The sequence below is a fragment of the Pieris brassicae genome, chromosome 4 (assembly GCF_905147105.1).
Source record: "Pieris brassicae chromosome 4, ilPieBrab1.1, whole genome shotgun sequence".
Classification (NCBI taxonomy): domain Eukaryota; kingdom Metazoa; phylum Arthropoda; class Insecta; order Lepidoptera; family Pieridae; genus Pieris; species Pieris brassicae.
Window position 1 is genome coordinate 12565153 of NC_059668.1, and position 20448 is coordinate 12585600.

Below are 20448 nucleotides of genomic sequence, written 5' to 3' on the forward strand. Positions count from 1 at the left end.
ATAATCTTTAAAAATCTGCATGTGTTTCAAAAGTTTAATCGGCCTAAAAACAATATATTATATGGTCAAAGCGAATTTATGAGTTGTAATGAGTTTTAAATAAAGTTTATGTTCAGTATCTTCGTACCTTACACAATCTGTTTAAAGTTTTAGTGCCTGTTTATCTGTGCACTTATGTCAGCTCTAGTTCGAATTATAAAAAAAATTCTAAAAAATTAGACAAAAATAAAAACGTAACATCTTGATTCTTACAGTTTGTTGTAAATTTAATTTGTTATTAAAGATTTGGTCTAGTTTTAAACAGTCAATAAGTATAAGTTTGTATATATTAGCATTATAGCATACGATCAGTAGTTATGATATATTTAATCAAATTGTAATCTTTTCTTTTAAAATCGTACCTATAAGATTGCGTCGTAAGGTCAATAATTAGTAGAAATGGATGATAATTTGCCAAGCGATGATGAAATCAAAGATTCGCCGATGAGTCCCAAATTAGGGGGCAAGAAATTAAAGTTAAATGATGGGAGTTCACAAGACAGTCTTAACGAAGAGGGTAAGTAGTCGCTGTTTTTATTCCATGAACAAAGTTGTACGACTTCAACGACTTTATTTTTTAGCATCAGGAAGTAAAGATATTCAAAACGAGAATGTAGACAGCGGTGTATCTGCTGATAAATCGGAAAGTCCTAGTGAAGTAAATAGCGAAGAGCGTGCAGTTTCGTCTAATATGGAGCCAACCAATGAAGTAGTTAATGCAGCACCATCCAGCAGCAACGTACGAGCTATTTTACTGGATTTGCGACGCCCAAGACACTGCAGAATATATAGAAAGCGTAAGACACCTGACCGTGATTCTGATGAGAACTCTTCAAGGGATTCTGATGACTTGTCAAATGATGAGAGATCAGGCAACATTCAGCTGTTTAATACTTACTATGAAAGTGCACCAGGTTCTTCAATTAATTCATCTCCCAGCATGTAAGTTTTCATTACATACCTTTTGAATGTTATAAATTATATATATTTCAATATACATTTTATAAATTTCTTCATGTTTGGTTTACTAAATATTTAATGCGATTGTTTTGTGTGTTTTTACACATATTTTTATTACTTATGTTTAATGTTTATCTAAGGAATATTAAATTACACAAAATATGTAATTTAATGTTATTTTTTTTCTTCTATTTAAAACCATTTGAAATACTATTACAGTAGTTCAAGTGATTCAGCAGAAAGCAGTAATAATGTTTACAGTGAAGATAATACTCTTGACTTGGACTTAGAAGAAGATGGAGATAGTGAAGACACTGTATTTCTTGAAAATGAACAGACTTCATCTCAAAATAAACAAGAAACAGCAACTCCACCTGTACTTCTAAAAACAAGACCTCAACATAATTACGTAATTCTAAGAGGTAATAAAATAGTTTCATATAGGTTTTAGTAGCAGTGATATTACACAATTTACATGAAACAATATCTGCAAACAGAGAAGTGTAATAATATTTATTTTTTGTTATTGTAAATTTATAAGTAAATTAGTAGAGCCAGATTAATAATTGCATCATACAAGTTGTAGTCAAGAAACTATGTATCAACTCCATGATCCTTGACAACATTGAACTATTTAAATGTTCAATTGCTTGTTTTAATGAAATAATATTTTATTTATATAGTGAGCCAACAGTTTATATAAATGTAAAATCTAAATGTATAAGTTAACTGCCATAAACAGCCTTCCCTAAGATTTAGTAGTGTCACTGCTTTTTTTCTTTATTGTACTAAATTTGTCAATATATGAAAATAAGTTGTAACCATAGCTTTTCTTTACCATAAGATATGAATGATTTGCAGAAGTTATTAATCGTGAAATGGGTCTGACATTTCCATTGGGAAAAGCCATTAAAGAAGATGTAATTTTTGAGCAAAAGTTCTATGGCTCATTGCATGCAGTATACAGAATGGCAAAATTTGACTCACTAATGAAACATCGAGGCTGTGTTAATTCCATTAACTTCCATCCAGAGGGTAAGTACGTATTATTGTCAGGCTATTAAAGTCTTAACTTTAATAGCCTGACAATACTAAATAGATGAAATCTTGAATAAAGTTAGTTGTATTTAGCTAAGATCTATGTTTAAAAAATTTTAATAAAATAATTTTGTTAGGATATTTAGACTGTTAGGCTGATTTAGTTTTTATAAGGGAATTTCTCACATTTGAATACATAGGTAATAGATGAAAATATTGTCTTGGTTTACGCAAGTATTTAGGACACCTATATGGCCATATCAACTTGACACCTAATAATTTAAGATAAGTGATTTAATTGTATTATTATTTTTGGCCAGGTTAGTCTGTAGCCCATACTATGCCTTGTCATACTTCCTTTTTTTTTACTTAGAAAATCCCATAATCTCATGGAATAACATTTTAGCATAATGCTTATAAAGAAGACAAGCAACTCTAGTTGTGATTAAAGTCTATGGAAATGTTGCCATATTAAAGGCATTTAGCCAGTTGGTATTTGCAGTATTTTCCATGCAAATGATTAATATTCTTATTTGTAAAAAAAAATTTTCTACAGGTCATTTATTGGCCTCTGGTTCAGATGATACCAATGTAATAGTATGGGACTGGGCAAGAAATACACCAATACAAATGGTGAAGACAGGACACAAATCAAATGTGTTTCAAAGCAAATTCCTCTATTTGAATGCACAGACGCAACTCAATATTGTCACTTGTGCGAGGGATGGACAAGTAAGTTATATATAACAACTAGCTTCTCCTTACTGTGATTTTACTTAGCCTACCTTGTTAGTATATACCAACATGGAACATTTGGTACCCAAGAGGCTGTTCGATAATCCGAAATGATTTTTTTTCGGTTTTTACTATGAATATTTCTCTATATAAACCAAGTCAAGTCATATTTATTTCATTAACAAATAATATATAGAAGTTGATGGTAAAGGGGTGAAAATTAAGGGGTATGTATTTTTGTATGTTGTATCATAAAAAAATAAAAATAAAGAAAATTATACAAAATATTAAAAATATTTTTTTGGTGCTGACCTCTGATAACTTAGAAGGTTGAAAAGATAGACAGCCTATTCTCAGACTTATTGAATATGCATACAAAATTTCATAAGAATCGGTCGAGCTGTATCAGAAGAGTATGGGAACGAACATTGTGACACAAGAATTGTATATATATAGATTTAAGAGAAATTAAAGGGTGATACTATCGTCTAATTTGCCTGTAGGCCAACATTATTATACGCTTATTATATTTTTATACTTAAATGAGTATCATTAGGCGTTTATTATGTTTATTGTTATCAAATAAATTAATGTTTAGGTTTGTACGGTATAAATCTGCTCTTACCTATAGATTCAGAGACAGGATTTAGCTCTAAGTGGGACTCGCGTATGGCTAAAAGTATTGGATTTTGATGGGAGTCATACATAGTGTTAATTCTTAACTCTAACACACCGCAGCTGCTCAAAAGCGACACAGTAATTGATTAGTAATAACATTAATTTGAGACAATATCTAAGGGGTTAAGAAAAACACTTTTTGAACGGGCTGAAGCTATGTATTATTATTAAAAACTTATAATTATTTACATAATTCTAATTTTTATATTTTTTCGACGTTTCGCGTGCTTTTCAAAATTTAGTATTATGTAAATAATTATAAGTTTTTATTAATAATACATAGCTTCAATCCGTTCAAAAAGTGTTTTTCTTAATGTGTAAAAGCAATGTTAACAAAAGATAATACTATCTAAGGGGTTTTATAGAAATTAAAACTATTTGCACTCTTCGCTTTAAATTCCAGGTTCGATTAATCCAATGTCCGGCTAGCGGAATGAGCGGCGCGTCGCGTCGTAAGCTCGCGAACCACGCTCGGGCCGCGCATAAAGTGCACGTGTCAGCTCACGAACCACATTTGGTCATCTCTGCCGGAGAAGACGCGGTCGTGATGCGATGCGACGTTAGAGAGGAACATGGTTCCAAGTGAGTTGATAGCTGTACTATCTCGTAATCGATACAAGTCTAAATACTACTGATTTATTTAATAAACACTTTTAAGTAATTGAAGTTTATGAATAAAACCGTAAATTGTGTTTTTTATTCTTTTGTTTAATATAAACCATTGTAATGAAACATTTCTAAAAATAGCTAATACATTTAATGCTAAATATGACAAATTGTTTCTATTTAAATATAAAATATCGACAACAAGATACAAATAAGAAAACACTTTTTAAACGGATTAAAGCTATGTATTGGTCACGACCACGCACGCTGTAAAGCACGCAAAACGTCAGAAATAAAATTATGTAAATAGTTTAAGAAGTGGTTTCTTAATGTGTAAAAGCTATGTTAAAAAAAGACAATACTAAGATACAAATAATTTATAATTCTAATACATAACACATTACTAGCCCCGCACGTCGAAATATGCGATGGAACCTTGTCACAATAACAGCTGCGTGACGTCATCTTTTTTTTTTTAAATTTTATGGCCTGGTCGTGACGTCATCCATATATAACAAAAAAGTTAATAATAATATTCATTTATTTACTTGAATTTATGTGAACAATCTGTATCGGTAATCTTCTTTTCGTGTGAGGTGTTGCCACCCTGGTGAAAAAAGTTTATAATCTAGGGTTATATAATAGATATTTAATTATAAATATTTTCTATTAAATTACCTCCTAATATAATAAAACAGGATAACGAAAATAAATAGCAATAAAAAACACGTGTTAGATGTACTCAATACGCGTAAGCGCTGGCTGACCTTGCGCACGGTACTGACACTGACAGTTCGACTACGTCACTAAGATGGCCGAAAGTCGCAATATCAATGTGCGGGACTTATACATCTGAATATTTAATTTAGTATTTTAGCTACCCCCGCGAACTTTGTTTCGCCTTAGCCTACCCTTTTTAGTAGTTTAGGAAATTGCTATGCTACCCTATATAAGCGACTGATCGCTTTTTAGGAATAAAAAACCTAAGTACTAAATACAACTAAATTTTTTAAAAATTATTTTTTCCATAAAAACTTTTTCCAGAGTTCTACTTAAATTAAATAAAAAAATACTTGAAATAATTGGTCGTCTTGAAGTTGGGCCTAGCAACATATTTTGCGATAAATTTTCATTTATATACCTAGATACATTTTTGTGTTAATTATTCATATGTATGTAATGCAAATTTCAATTTTTAATTATCATTTACAGACTATTCCAAGTTCGCGAAACGACACCAATTCCCCTATATAGTGTAGCGGGACATCCCCTGAAACCGGAACAGCTTTTGGTAGCCGGTCGCGATATGTATCTTCGAGTGTATGATACGAGGAAAACGGATACACCATTAAACTTTTACACGGCTAACTTCACTCAGGTGAGACTCGTAATTAAAATTTGTATTATTGTATTTAATTGTTAATACATAATAATAGTATAAAAATAATAATTTGACACTTGTTATTTTGAACTTTTGGTAACTTGAATTGTATAGTCTCTTGAGTTTCCAATTATCGAAATCATCATTATCAAATTTCCAAGTCGAGTGTATATAATAAACTGAAATGATCTATTAAAATCTTGCTTTATTTATTAAATTTTAAAATCACAAAAAACATTAAAATTTGAGATATTTCACTAAACACGATCTTGATGTGGTATTATATAAGTTAAGCATAAATTCAAGATAAGTATAAAAAAGCTAACGTAAGATGCACATTTTACAACTTCTCTATAAAGAACATTATATAGCATTTAATCCTAAAACTCCTATTTATTTAAAGCAAAATCTTATTCTTGAAAGTCCTACTCATAAAACTGATTTCACTCCTTTACTGTGTAAAGTATCCTGCTATGAAATTCCCTAGCAATTGATATCAGACGAGCTCAATCTTTAAATTTATTTAAAAATCTTCTTTTTGACCATTTTTCTTCTGCCTCGTAATTAGCTACTCATTTATTAATTGTTACTAAATTAACCTTTGGATTAGCTTTGACGTTTTTGTTTATATATATTATTATTTATATTTTTTATATTTATAATTTTGTATATTATGGTAACGAAGTGTAAATAAATAAATAAAAAATCTAAAAATATTAATTTTAATATATAAAGATCTCTTTATGTACCCCATGTTTATGATTTTTGTAGCATAGTTAGGTTGTTTAGAAATATATATATTTCCTTTAAAGGAATATATAATTATTAATCTACAATTAAAGATAAAAGTCGTCTTCGAGTACATAATTAATCAGTTGATAATTTCAGACTCAGCCGTCAGTTCACAAGTCAATGATGCATCTGACATGCGCCGTGTACAACCACGACGGGTCAGAAATACTAGGATCGTATAACGATGAAGATATATACTTGTTTGATACGAAACTTGATGTTTATGATAAGTAAGTTTTATGTTTCATTTCTACGTGAATATTGTTACCATCGTAAATTAAGGGTAGGGTAGATAATATGTAAATTATGTAAAAATTCAGATCAATTAAAATACCAAATATGTGGCAATAGACAGCGTTAATGTGACATTTTAATAGACAATAAACCTTGATAGTCGACTATCAACAATGTGTCAAAAAATTATATAGACCGTTTTATGTATACTTATATATATATTTGTACTTGAACGTGAGCAAATGATTTCCAGGGACACAACGGACATCGACAAACAGACATACACACACAAATACAGCGGCCACCGGAATAGCGCGACTTTCAAGGGCGTGGCTTTCTTTGGCCCCCAGAGTCAGTACATTGTGTCAGGGTCTGATTGTGCCCACATTTACATTTGGGAGAAACAGTCCGAGGCTATCGTTCAATGGATGGATGGGGATAATAGTGGTGTGGTGAGTATTCAGCGAAAATCAATTCAGAAGTTTTGGAGATTAGCATATGCAGACAGACAGGCAAATTTATGTTTTGTTTTATGTCACTCTTTAACTCAAGCGAGTCTAGTCACGAAACGTTTTACTATTGGATATAGAAACGTTACGGCGCGTTTCATTGGGGGGGGGGGGGGGGGGGGAATCTCCAAAAATTGCGTGACATAATACTTGAACGCTCCCTAAAGATAAAACTGCCCGTTGTATAAAAGCAGTATTCATCTAAAGACGTTTCAAAATGATTGCAAAGTATAGTAAATGATTCGTATTTAATACGTGCACGTATCGCATGCCGTAATCGATGAACAAATTAAAATAAAATATGTTTATTATGGAATATAAGATACAGGTATCACTTATTCCACGTCATTGAATTCGTATCCCAGACATCTCTACATATCGTGCAAAAAGGTCGAGAGAAAAAGCCGACGTAAATAACTCTCGGTACTCTTTTAAAATATCAAATAATGATACAAAATGGACTAGACTTATTGTAAGTCATATCGCACATTTATTTGAAGTATTAACAAACTGCTTCCATATTCTTGTGAATTATAGTTATAGACTTAGCAAGTGGACTGTGAAATGTGTATTTAAATTTATATGTAATTAATGTCAGGAGTACCTGTATAGTATATTATGTATATTGTATATGTAATTATACATATACCTAACAACCCTAAGGATCTCTACAATTGTACCATAAATGATGTGAGCAGTCGGTCAATGTTCAAATGAAATCTAAACATTGAACTCTCCTAGTTCACAGATCAGTCCTAGTTTTAGTATATTTTTAAAATTCGTATTTCTGAAGACCCTCTGAAAAGAAAACACTTTCGTGGTTAATAAGAGGCCTTTGATGCGTAGGAGTCCTTTTACGTTACTCACCTCCATAAAAATCTATTTGGAAATATTTCAGGTAAATTGTATAGAGCCCCATCCCCGCTTCCCAGTAATTGCTTCAAGCGGTCTGGACAAGGATGTCAAGATATGGATGCCGTGTCGACAATCAGATCCTGATTTCAAAGGAATGGAGAAGGTATCGATCCACAATCTTTTTCCTTTTATTATATAACCCTGGTCTAAGTCCAGTTAAATCGGGATTCTCCAATTCTTTTTATTTTTTCTATTAGCAATTATTTTTACCTAATTGCAAGCAATCCAATTTGTAACTTATTGTATTTCTATATATATAGCGAAAAATGATCATTTTTTTAATGTATGGAAATAGTATATTTCATGAAAAGTGAGGAAAGCCTGTTATTGCAAAGAGTTGCAATGACAGTTCCGCACGTGTACTGAACAACTATTTTTAATACAGTTGTGAAAATATTAAGCAATTTAATAAAACTATTTGCTTTTACTCTTCTCTCCACGCAATAAATTCGTCGTATTTAGATATGGAGCGACTTTTTTACGTTTCCGGTAAAATGTTTGTGCAATTACTGAGTTCGGGTGGTGTTAATTCAAATAAAATTTCGTCGAAATTGCTCATGTAAAACAGACAACTAAACTAGCAAAAACATTTTTGGAAAATGGCGCCAACAGTAAAAAAAATATCAGTAGAGATATTTTTTTTATTCTTCACCCATTCTGGGTAGGCAAAGGGGACTATGCCCATACAACCAAGTCTTTAGTAGAATTTTTGTTATTGATATGAAATGAAGCCTAACCTAACTCATTGAATCAAATCATTAAATGTGATATTGAAACAAATTAGTAAATTCTTTTTAGAAATATTTTTTTTAGTAAAAACTTCGTGGTGGGTTTTTTCTTTTTAATATACATTAGTTTGGAAAAACAAAGCACGAGAGTGTAATAGCCTACATCCGGAACGCTGTACTTCCCTGCAATACGCCACTTTTTGAGCAACTGTATTAAAAATAGTTGTTCAGTACACGTGCGGAACTGTCATTGCAACTCTTTGCAATAACAGGCTTTCCTCACTTTTCATGAAATATACTATTTCCATACATTTAAAGATAAACAAGAACGTTGTTTTTTTATATGTAATACCTTATATTCTACTTGTTCATAGGTCGTTCGAGGGAACAGCGTGATCCGCCCTAGTCCAATGTTCACGGATTTCTTGCCGACACTTTATAATGCCTGGCGTGGGACCTTAACCGACGAAGACTCCCCGGCCTACGGGACCAATATAGACTTCGATGGGAACGCGTGCACCACTTTCTAGCATTCTAGGATTTCCCATCTGAACTTCATGTGTATATAGCATAAGTTTTCGATTTTCACACGAAGATTTTTGTATTTACATCTTTTAAATTTTATGAATATCCGTTTTATTTAGATTTTATAACATTGTTACACTAAAATAAACGCTTAATTTATTTAATTTGGCAATTTTGTAATATTTGCGATGATTGATGGCGTGCGTTAACATGCCAATATTTATATCTATGTATTACCAAATTCTGTGTCAAGTGTTAGACATGCTGTGTTAGATATATTTAAAGGGAATTTGTTTATTTTACCAATAATAGGAAACGTATAAGGAAACAAACGAATGAAATGTACACGCGATTACACCTTTACATATACAGTTAAAATCTTGTTATATAAACTTCAAAAGGACTACTCATATTTGGTCGTAAAAACCAATAGTCGTATTTAAATATTAGTTTTTTGATAGGCAATATTCTGAATTCGTCGTTTACACTAGCAATATCGGGTTAGTCCACATATCAAGGCTTTTTATTTAACAGATGAGATTGTTATTAAGTACCTAATACATACAATTCAGCCGGGACCTTTGATCGTGGTCAATATAACCGGTATGTTGTTCTAAACGATGTCGTCGTACACGGTTTTGGCTGTATTTCCATTAGTAAAATGTAATATAACATTGTATATTATGGTTAAAATGTGTAAAAATACAATTTTATTGTAAAATTTACAATTAGTTTGTGTGGCCTTATAAAACGTTGACTAAAAGGTTGTTTGTGGTTAATACTAAAACTTTCGTAACCATGACAACACTTAGTCTACATTTTTGTAGGTTTGTGCGGAGAATTTTTCTAAATCTAAAAAATATTCATTTTACCATAATGTAAAATCTTGAATACTTGTCGAAAATTTTCTCATTCCTCTACTGCTAAGACTTCATTAATAAAGCCTATAAAATTTCTATGTAAATCTGAGATAGTTTCTGCATGAAATATGAATTTCAAATCGACTCTTGTGCGTAACTAGAGGTAACATTTTTTTTCTAACTAAATAAATCAAAGACAAAATTTAACAACTGTTTGAATCTGCTCTGTGGTTTTTATATATATATTATGTTATTTTGAAAATCCCATACAAGTTGTAGAAGAACATTATATAAAGCTATCAATAAAAACTCATTTAACAACACAAAAGTCAGTCTTGGCTTTCGAATTAAAATCTCACTTCTATATGTGCCTTCTATACGTTCAAACCCAAAAGGTGTTCTCAATAGAGCAGGACAAACAGCCATTTATCTAGTTTCTTAGTCACCTAAACTTTTTGTATATATATATGCACCACATATAACCATTGCATACCAATTGTAATGAATGTAAATAAATTGTTGTAATAAAATTAGTATAATTTTTGAAATAGTTACTAGTGCTAGGAAATTATATTTAAAGCTTAGATCTAACCACAGAAGAGATAAATAAGATTAATTCCAACTTGTGTGAACAAAATGTTTGCCATCCATTTAGTATAATTAAGAGCGTACTATAATAGCTGCACGCTTGCCCACATCATCCTTGCCTTATTTGTCTGTTCAGTGGAATTTTGATATTTAGCAAAGTTAATTTTGTTTGTTGTAAACAGTTTTTGGAATTGTAATCGGCTTTTATTTGTTTACTTTATTATCATGTGTAGTGTAACACGATGGCATATAAAGTGTTTTCCGATAAAATATATCCTGATTCGAAAAGTTATTTGCTCTCTTTGTGCTTAGTTTTAATAAAGTGTGATCCAAATTTATAGCCGTTTTCACATTTATTTGATAATATTAAGATGGCCTTCCATATATATATGGTTATATCTCGGAACATAGTAGAGGAAGGTAAACTATAACAATAATAAAAAAAATATAACCAATTCCAATGCATCAAAATAAGTTTTCGAATATACATACGGACTTATGAATTGTAAGACTTTATTGAATTGGAATCCTGTTGATCATGGTCCTTGGAAATCTCTACTGTTCTTCGATTGAATATGTAGGTATCATATTTTCCCGATTTTACGATTATGGTGATTATTTATATGTAGTTGCAATGAAACTAATGTACTGCTTGTATTAAATAGCTTAAATACTCAATTGTAGATTATTGTTAAATAGCAAATTATTATTGAACAAAACGTTAGTTTTTTTTAAAGAATATTATGATCGCTGAGGTTAAGTAATGCTTTTCTAGTATTCAATATGTGTTTTTATTATCATAGTATAAAATATTCTCAAGACAATGTTGAAAAAAATATGAATTGAAAAATTGGTGTATTGTAACGGTAATGGTGAAAATTTCTCGTCATATAAATTATCTATAACAATGCACTTTTTTTACTGGCATTTTGAAATGGTAATTCTTAATCCCTCGTGATCTCGAATTAACGATCCCAACTCGAGATTGTATTCACTAATCATAACACTTAACAAGTATGTAATATTTAACCGATTTAAAAAAAGAGGTTATCAATTGACCTGTATATGTATTGGATATTGATTAAATTTGATAATATTTTTAGTTTGATAATTTATCGAGGCCACCAAATATGAGTGCTAATTTTTTTACGTTTGAGTGTATATACATGTATACATATGTTCATACATGCACCAAAAATACATATGTTAGGTCAAACATTTTCCGGAAACTAAGACATATTGACTTAACCTTTCTAAATTAAATGATTCATATTTCAATAAAGGAAACAGTTCAAGTCTCATCCAAATCGTTAAGTACTTTTAGCGACATGGGTAATCCATACGAATGTCAGAAAATACATATACAGGTATCTGTGTAAATAATAAATTATTTAGTTAATTCCTTTTCATTTGTCAGCTATTTGACGTTAATTTAATTTTTAAAATATTTTTTATACTAATATAACGTACGTACTCTAACCTCCTCACTATGTAAAATCAGGCCATGTAACGTGAATATGTTTAGACCTAAACTGACAAATAAAATAATATAAAAGATTCTTCGTTACAATGGAAGGTCAAAGGATTTTGCAGCTAAGTGTAAATATTTAAATGAAAACTAAAATTTAAAACAAACACATATGCCTCTTTCGCCATAACTCTACTGTCGAAAAAATTTCTACCGTATGCTGTCAAAAGAAGATAACTTCTAACCTAGTTTTTTACTATTGGAGGACTAGTCAGTATATTAGGTAAACGCCGAAGCCACCATTATTTTTGGTATGGCTTGTGTAGTGTTTAATGTTCGAATTAGGCGGTTAAACTCTTTTAATTCTAATATTAATACGTTGACTTGTTTCAATCCCTGTCAACTGTAAATAAAATAAACAGATCACCTACTTAATGACCCTATGCCGACGTCTAAACTCTAAAATCGAAAATCTAAAGGTATCAGGTATGAATAGGTACCTCTCGCTCACATTGATTCCACCCATTTGAATTTGAAGCACTGAACATTATATATTATTTTCATCGGAACCATTGATGCAATATCTAAATCCACTTAGTTTATATACTATATAGAAGTATTAAGAAACACTTAATATAATTATATTAAATGAGTATAAAAAAGCATATTTGCATCAAACTTCAAAGTGCAAACATTTCCCGCTATTTTCGTGATTTATGAATGGCATGACAATTAGCGACACGTAGTGACCAAATTAGGAACTAAAATAAAGAAATTCTTGTAAAATTCCATCGATTTACATAAAATGTTAACATTGACGATAATTCCACTTAGTTCAGCATGATTGAAAGATTATATACTTTAGTTTGAATCATTAAATTTCAATTGTTATTATGACATTAGCAGAGTTTTTATTTTCATAATTGTCCACATGCTGCTTTCAATTTTCCAATGGTCGCAGTTCTCGGCCAATCAAATGCGAGGCGTGTAGAAGCCCGCGCCATCTTCGATTTCAAACTCGTCTCGTCTCCGCCGCTCGTTCACTTGATCAGTCAGTCGCGCGTCGGTTTCGAACCACTATATACTTAACTTGTTTTAATTTTAGTAATTAATATAAAAATCAGAACAATCATGAGCTCCAATGATAAAAACAGTGAAGTGGCCGTAGACAAGGTTGGCGAATCGGGAGACACGAAAAGTGATCTAAAGGGAGCCAAAAGGGCAGCAGAGGTGAGTGCACATGTCAGATATTGTATTCATTTTAGAAACTCGCCATTTTATTGAATGTTGAAAATTAGGTTATCTTTGGTATGTTCCCTATCTTATGGAGTCTTTTTATGCATTTTACGTGGTATTAGCAAGTAGTCGCGTTTTGCCGCTCAAATGACCTAAAGTAGTACCGGCTTATACCGAGTATAATACAACAAGCATGTTAGCAGCATGAGGTAATCGATGAGTCACTGAACGTATTTTATTATAGAAAATGATATAATTATATTCGTAAATAAAATGAAAACGTTCAGTTTTAGTTGTTTTTAGGTTTGTTTACTCATTTTCGACCAGCAGGCATGACCTTGGTAAAAAAACATGGCGCGAGAATGTACCTACGTACTCTTCATGGCCTATAGTTTTTAAATACATTTTCTACATGACTATCGATTTTAGAGACAACGCTGTTATTTTTGAATCATTTTCATTTGCAGCTTGGTACATACCCAATAGCGTGACGCTATCTGTATAGTTTATAGAAACATGGCGGCCGCGGCGCGTGAATGTCATTGTAGAATGTGGACTGCCATAGATAAAGCTAGTAAAATGTGCATTTTATGACAGGCGATGTTATTTTTAATAAAATTATTTAGGTTATACATTAATTTTGTTAATCGAGGCGACACGATTGAATGCTATGTATGTAACTAGGACTTAGTCAAATTTTAAGTTAAGCATGCAGTCAATGCCCGCCCGGCTTATTTGTTATTCACACTTCCTTTGTTTTGCTATGTACTAAATCTATGAAGCGCAGGTTGTCTAGTTCAATGAAACTGGCATTATTTTTACCTAACCAATTAAGGGTATAGTCTCATCGTTTCCGACACCGACTAGGTGCAGCGTAGGCAGTCTGTTAAAAATAATAATTTACAGTTCAATTGCTTCTAGGTGCATCTTAAAAACTAATACTCCTTGTCGTTTTGGCGGTTGGTAAACGTTCTACGTCATTGCTCATGCCTTGGCCGACCGGTCGTCTTCCGTACTCTTTGCCACCGAATATGAGACTTTATTGACATATGATAACTGAGCCTAACGCTTGGTAATTTACAATACACCGTGTTAAGCAACTCTTGCTAGAATGTGTAAATTAATTTTATCTTTCCAACCGCTCTCTACTTTGTACATAAGGCCGTGTTTTCCTTAAAGCGTAGAAAACATAGCTCGTTTATTTTCTTGTTTCCTTTCCTCACACGTCTTATTACCCACGGCACTATTGTTACGTACCTTTTTGTCACCGGCGAAGCATATCTTTCACGTTAACAGAAGTCATTTTAAGCAATATTGGATGATAGCCAATTTAAATCAGTTGAATAATTTTTTTTTACTTACTAGAAAGTTATGTTCTTTAGGAAAAAGTTACGGAGGCGAAAAAGGCGCGAAAAGAGGAGAACGGCGGCGGTGGTGATGATGGAGCCCACAGTGAAGAAGAGGACATAGAAGGAGAGGGTGAAGAAGGAGAGGATGATGATGAAGAAGTGGAGGGGGAGGAAGGTGAAGAAGATGAGGAAGAATTAGCTGAAGAAGACGATGACGACATTGAAGGTATTCTATAAATAGGCATATCAGAACATTTTCATAAAAAAAAGTCATTCAACTGACATCTATTTTAATCATTGATAATCTATATAAAAATAAAAAGTATTTATGTTTTGGTATCAAAAAGTATTTCCTGTTTTGTTGCTCATTGCTGAAAACGCTTAGAAACCTACAAAGTTCGTTCGATTCGTCTACCTAACCCTCATCTGATTCTTATGTTACACGCACATGACCCATTATTAATGTAAACGACCATCGTACTTGTTTTATTATCGTATTGCTATATTTAATTATTTGGAATTCATATCCTTAAAATGTTGCTGTTTTTGCAGATGAAGAAGTTGAGGAGGAGTTAATAGATGAAGAAGAAGAAGATGACGCGTAATAGGGCTCACGCCTTTCTATGGACAATGTCACAGTGTAGTAATTATGAGTGCATGTGACGCCCGGTTTCGGCCTCGGTTCGCCCCAACTGAAAGCGACAGCGGCACCAGCCCAGTTGGGAACTTCCGAGGCCCCACGCTCCCACCTAAAAACGGGTGCACCTCTGTTTAAATGACAAGATTGTAATTAAGTCTAAATCCAGTGATTTTCATTTTTTTACCAAGTTCAAGTATGGTTACTGGTTGCAACAAATATCTCTTAAGACTTAGTAGAATGCTGTTGAATTTTGTCATGAAATGTACAAATGTGTTTTGAAAGTAAAATTAATTTCTAAGTGAATCCATTCTGTATTTAGGTTAAACTGTGAGCCCTAATGGTGAAGTTGTGATATTTTTCTGTACCGACCAATGACCATATATTTTCACATACAGTAATTGTAACCACAATAATTGTTATAATTTATAGAATAAGTCACAAGGCTCATACTTTTATTGCGGGTGATGAGTTTGTGTGTACATATTTAGCATAAGTGGAGCTTAAGAATTGCAAATCATTGTGAAATATCACAATATTAATAACTCTTATTATACAAAACAACCAGACCTCCCCTCAATTTACTATCGTTTCATTCGAAACTTTGCTAAAAATTACAAATATTGTAATTTTGATACGTAAAGTCTCGGATTGCAATAGTTAACTAACTTCCCCTGTGTATTAACACAAGAAAAACATCACAATTTTGCCATTATCTTGTGCACATCGCGCGCCCGCTCGCTCCCCTAACGACTGATAACGAGAGCGCGACGGCCGCCGCGTAACGCGTTGCGATAGCGAGCCTTCATACCTAAAACCGGCCTGTAATTTTGTCCATATTTTAATTTCGGCTAGGTACCTATTTGAAGTTTCGAAGAACGGAATAAGAGATTCCTAGGTTAAAAATTAGAATGTAGGTTGGTACGTAACAATAATTCATGAGGGGACGCGCCGGGTGCTAGCCGGGGGAGAGGGGAATGTGCGGCTTGTGGCGTCAGCGTCTCCCCTCCCGCGGAGCGCGTGGCCTCGTTCGATTTGCCGCGCTGGGCTTGGGTCCCCGCGCCCCTCGCCTTCACTGGCGTCTGTCGCGACCGACACCTACCGAGCGACGGCAACGCGTCGGCCGCCATGAAAATCACTCATCGAGCGATATCCATTGCTGCTCGATACGTTGCACTCCTATCATAGCGATGTATGACGAGGCTTTGTCTAACGTCGATTCCATGTGCATATTGTTTTCTCGTATTTCGCGCGCTCGTTGCTGAATGCCGGTCGATTAAACAATAACGTGCCGTAAATGGTTATATTTTTTTTACCTAACACCTGGCATACAGTAGACGGCGTTGTGGATCGAGCGGCTTAACTAATATTTCTCCACTGACATTAAAATAATACAATTGGGGGATATTATTTTAATACATTCGTTACATATAGTAATAATACTTATAGTAGTTATGGACAATGAAATAAATTCAAATTTTAAATGAACTTTTATCCTTAATTCTGACGTCCCGCCTTTTTTAAATGGTAAGATTACTATGCTGTCGCATATTGTGTACGATGTACGGCTGATGTGAATACCTTAGTACGATTTATTTATTTGTGATGTTAAACACATTGATTTTCTACAATGGACTAAATGTAAATACAACTGATTTAAGTAAAACGTTATTTTGTTTTCTACGCTTATTTATTTGTCCCTAAGCATATGCTCTCGGTATCAATATAACCTCAATCTTCTTGCCAAATTCTATTTTTAATAATACTAACAAAGATAAGCTGTTATGAAAATAGAGACATGTCAGTATAAGGTATAGTTAGCAAACAAACGTATGTAGTGCATTGTTAGTTTTTAAGCTTGTATCCTTGTTTCAACTTAAGAAAGTTAGCCGAGCATATACGGTATGGACATTCCGCACAGATCTTCATAAAAATGAAAACTTTCTATTAAAGCTATTTATCACTAGGCCACAGAAGTAATTAATTTTGTGACTAAAAAATCTTTGACCTACCTGCAAGTTATTTATCTGTTTAATTCGATAGTCTTGACCTAGTTGGTACAGAAATAAGTTAAATACAAATATTCTTATTATATGGTATATATAATAGGAACTAGGCTACAATAAAATATGAAGATTTTATTTAGGTATATACTTGGTCTGTTTTTCGTTGTGACAGGTGTGCCCTCTAGCGTGAACTAAAAATACATGTTTTAAGTACAGAGCCATCTTGTGGTAAATCGTTAAAAAGCTGGCAGAGATCAGAATTTGGCGGGTATATTTTAAAATTTGTTATGGAAGAGAAACGATTTTATTTCAATTTTTAAAAATAATTTACACGCTTATTTTTGCTATTTTTCTAAATGCAATAAAAACATGCTAAAAGTAAGGTGTGTGTAAAGGTATTAAAACTTACTTCTAGATACATATTAAACCAATAACGAAAAATATCAAATAAAATTAAGACTTCAAGTAGTAATTTAAAATTAACCTTATTTCGCATAATTCATTTATAAAATAATAATATCTGATTCACCAATAATATCGTATCTATAGATAGTTAGATATATCCTAATGATAAAGTCCCTACGTTAACCGTATATTTACTCGCTTAGATACCTACTAAGTTACTGTTTCTGCAAATCAGTGAGGTTGGTTAACGTCTCCGCCCATTTCATTATTACCTATTAACACAACTTTTTAATATTAACAAGTAAAGACCGTGTCTGCCATGGATTCCATGTTAACGAAAGTTGCGCTATATTCTAATGAAAATAGGCTTTTATCTCTTTATGAACAAGTTCAGTAGCGTTGCAACGGGTCTATATAACATGCCTACCTGCTAGTGCTAGATAGATTGTATTAATAATAATTACGTAGATAATTTATTTTATTATTTACTAAAAGTTTACTTAAAATTGATAAATATGAGATATTCAAATAGGATTGGAACTGTAAGTGATCTGAACTGGGAGTGTAAGGGAAATATGAGTCATAACTAAAAAAATATTGTTCATGTGCAATTGACGCATTCAATAGATGTCATTTGTCTTCAAAGATATGTCACTTTGACGGCTTTGTTTAGATATGCTCTGTAAATTGCAGACGGTAATCATTTCGGTATTAAAAAATTTAGTCGATGTCGTACAATTTGTGTTGTTGCACGCGTCGTTAGTGAGTTCTATCCAAGTGTTATGGATAAACGTATATCGTAAATTTAATTAATATAATCATATTATCAATAGTAGGTACCTACTTCATTAAAGTAAAGTCTAGTTTTTTGAAACAAAAATAAAATGTGAAAGTGTTGCTACTCTTACAATCCATTGACCGAGAACTTGAAAACAAAATTGTGTTTTGTTATTATACGGTGATTTATAAAGGTAAATATCTTTATATGTTTCAATTATAGCAGACTTTTCTATGGCTGTTCCAAAATGCAGTTATATTGTTACAGTTCTCTATCATACATTTGTACAAAAGTACTGCACAAGGATATATAATCAATAATAGTTTGAATAATTACTTGCATTAAGCCAATAAAAATGTATATTGGTTGGAATTAAAGCAATATTTATTTGTTATTGACGAAGCCCAAAAAAAAAAAGCCTCAGATCGAACAATATGAGACGAGAAGTTATAGTTAAAATAGTTCTATAGTATTTTGCCGAAACTATTTCTTCTTTACACGAAAATATATCAAAATTGCAAAGCATGCGTTCTTATATAAACAAAGCCTTTGTGTAAGTATCTAAACACTAAAATAATAATTCCATCTTTAAAGATAATTAATAAATATTTATACCGAATTAATAAATGCAATACACGAATAATTATAAGTGTACTAAATTTTAATCGCTACACAATAATTCTTGAGTGGATTCTTTGTTCGTATACATTCAGATATTGTATTGACTGATAATGCGATATGATTTGTTTTTCGTTTGAAACAATGACAAAGGCATTGCTAATTTAAACATTAGTGACGCAATAATGGCTAAATCGTAAGACGTTTGCAGGCTAAGTTCTAGATCGCTAGGAAATAATGGAGTATTATGTTTTTTATCACTGTACTGTAGTACTCATTCAATAGCTTATAACTGTACTCATTGTTCAGTTAGTAGACGTTAAATGTATATAAATAATAGTCAGGTGTGCAACAGTTAACCAAAAACGTTCCACATAGTGGTTTCATTTCCGAATCAATTCGATTCCGTACTATAAGAAAAGAGCGAACAAATTCTTAAAAGGCCGGCAACGTACTTTCGAACCTTCTGGCTCTGATTGTCCATAGGGCCTCCTGCCCATTTTCTCCCTTTTTTATATAAAAAAGACATATTATGGAGCTCTGATAATTGTACTATGTACTATTAACAAATGTATAGACACCACGTTATACTAAATATTTCAGTGAATTATAAAGCCATAAAAACCTAACTAACAAGTTGAAAATGCGGGTATTTTATTGCGAAAGTAACCTTGCATTATTTGGAGCTTATGTAATTATAAGTTGTTTCTAGACCTTTTTTAATTAGTAGGGCAATTTAATTTGTAACCCTAGAGGGCATCAGTGCGTGCAATTATCACACGAATTACAATCGACCGATCCGAGAAAGGTCTAGGTTTGATCATAGCGTTTATGCTTGAAATTTATATTGTAGTGTTGCATAGGTCAAATTATAATACCCCTAAGTAGTATATTGCAGTACTTTGATACCTTCACTAGACATATCAAATACTTTATATGAAGAAAAAGCGCATTGTAATTAATACCAGATCAACTAGTATTGCAGCCGATTACAGATTCGTATTCAATTTCTTATACAATGTACGATAGAATATGCATTTTCATTTTCAATATTTTTCAACGCGACATAAATGCAGAGATAAAATACAGATAACTATAAACTATTTTAAAGCAATTCGACTGCGACAAATTACTTACTTATTTCTTATAATATGTTAATAATATTATATTATATGTATTGAATAATATGATATGTCGTTTTGAGAGCAATTGAGGTAACGAGTAGGTTGATAGGTACTCGCAAAAACTTAGACAAAACAATCATTGCTTTGTAACGTTAGGGAGTAGGTATTTCGACTGCGGAGAGTTTCTGCATCTGGCACAGGACAAGACACGCTTTAACAGACTGACGGCCAACAGCCAG

The 20448-nt window shown here is 32.3% G+C and overlaps 3 protein-coding genes across 4 annotated transcripts in view; all 3 read left to right on the plus strand.

Moving 5' to 3' along the window:
* Nucleotides 1–184: 184 nt before the first annotated feature.
* On the plus strand, nt 185–11607 carry LOC123708268 (DDB1- and CUL4-associated factor 8). Its single transcript, XM_045658907.1, has 11 exons — nt 185–556; nt 621–981; nt 1219–1421; nt 1861–2034; nt 2594–2769; nt 3854–4032; nt 5269–5434; nt 6326–6459; nt 6717–6915; nt 7871–7990; nt 8990–11607. The coding sequence occupies exons 1-11, from the start codon at nt 439–441 to the stop codon at nt 9143–9145; spliced, it is 1986 nt and encodes a 661-aa protein (XP_045514863.1). The 5' UTR covers nt 185–438; the 3' UTR covers nt 9146–11607.
* Nucleotides 11608–13076: 1469 nt separating this feature from the next.
* Nucleotides 13077–16959, plus strand: LOC123708581 (acidic leucine-rich nuclear phosphoprotein 32 family member B-like). Its single transcript, XM_045659361.1, has 3 exons — nt 13077–13286; nt 14675–14867; nt 15194–16959. The coding sequence occupies exons 1-3, from the start codon at nt 13188–13190 to the stop codon at nt 15244–15246; spliced, it is 345 nt and encodes a 114-aa protein (XP_045515317.1). The 5' UTR covers nt 13077–13187; the 3' UTR covers nt 15247–16959.
* Nucleotides 16960–18420: 1461 nt separating this feature from the next.
* Nucleotides 18421–20448, plus strand: part of LOC123707994 (neutral ceramidase) — a 36531-nt gene continuing 34503 nt past the window's right edge. For both annotated transcript variants that reach the window (XM_045658398.1, XM_045658399.1), the window contains exon 1: nt 18421–18660. The gene's annotated coding sequence lies outside the window, so the exon portion shown is untranslated. The remainder of the gene's footprint in view (nt 18661–20448) is intronic.

Excerpts from the sequence above, each read along its gene's own strand:
- LOC123708268 (XM_045658907.1), top strand. The coding sequence starts at position 439 with ATGGATGATAATTTGCCAAGCGATGATGAAATCAAAGATTCGCCGATG. Across the intron at positions 557-620 it reads AGACAGTCTTAACGAAGAGG|CATCAGGAAGTAAAGATATT; the intron begins GTAAGTAGTCGC and ends TTTATTTTTTAG. Across the intron at positions 982-1,218 it reads ATTAATTCATCTCCCAGCAT|TAGTTCAAGTGATTCAGCAG; the intron begins GTAAGTTTTCAT and ends ATACTATTACAG.
- LOC123708581 (XM_045659361.1), top strand. The coding sequence starts at position 13,188 with ATGAGCTCCAATGATAAAAACAGTGAAGTGGCCGTAGACAAGGTTGGC. Across the intron at positions 13,287-14,674 it reads GAGCCAAAAGGGCAGCAGAG|GAAAAAGTTACGGAGGCGAA; the intron begins GTGAGTGCACAT and ends TATGTTCTTTAG. Across the intron at positions 14,868-15,193 it reads AGACGATGACGACATTGAAG|ATGAAGAAGTTGAGGAGGAG; the intron begins GTATTCTATAAA and ends CTGTTTTTGCAG.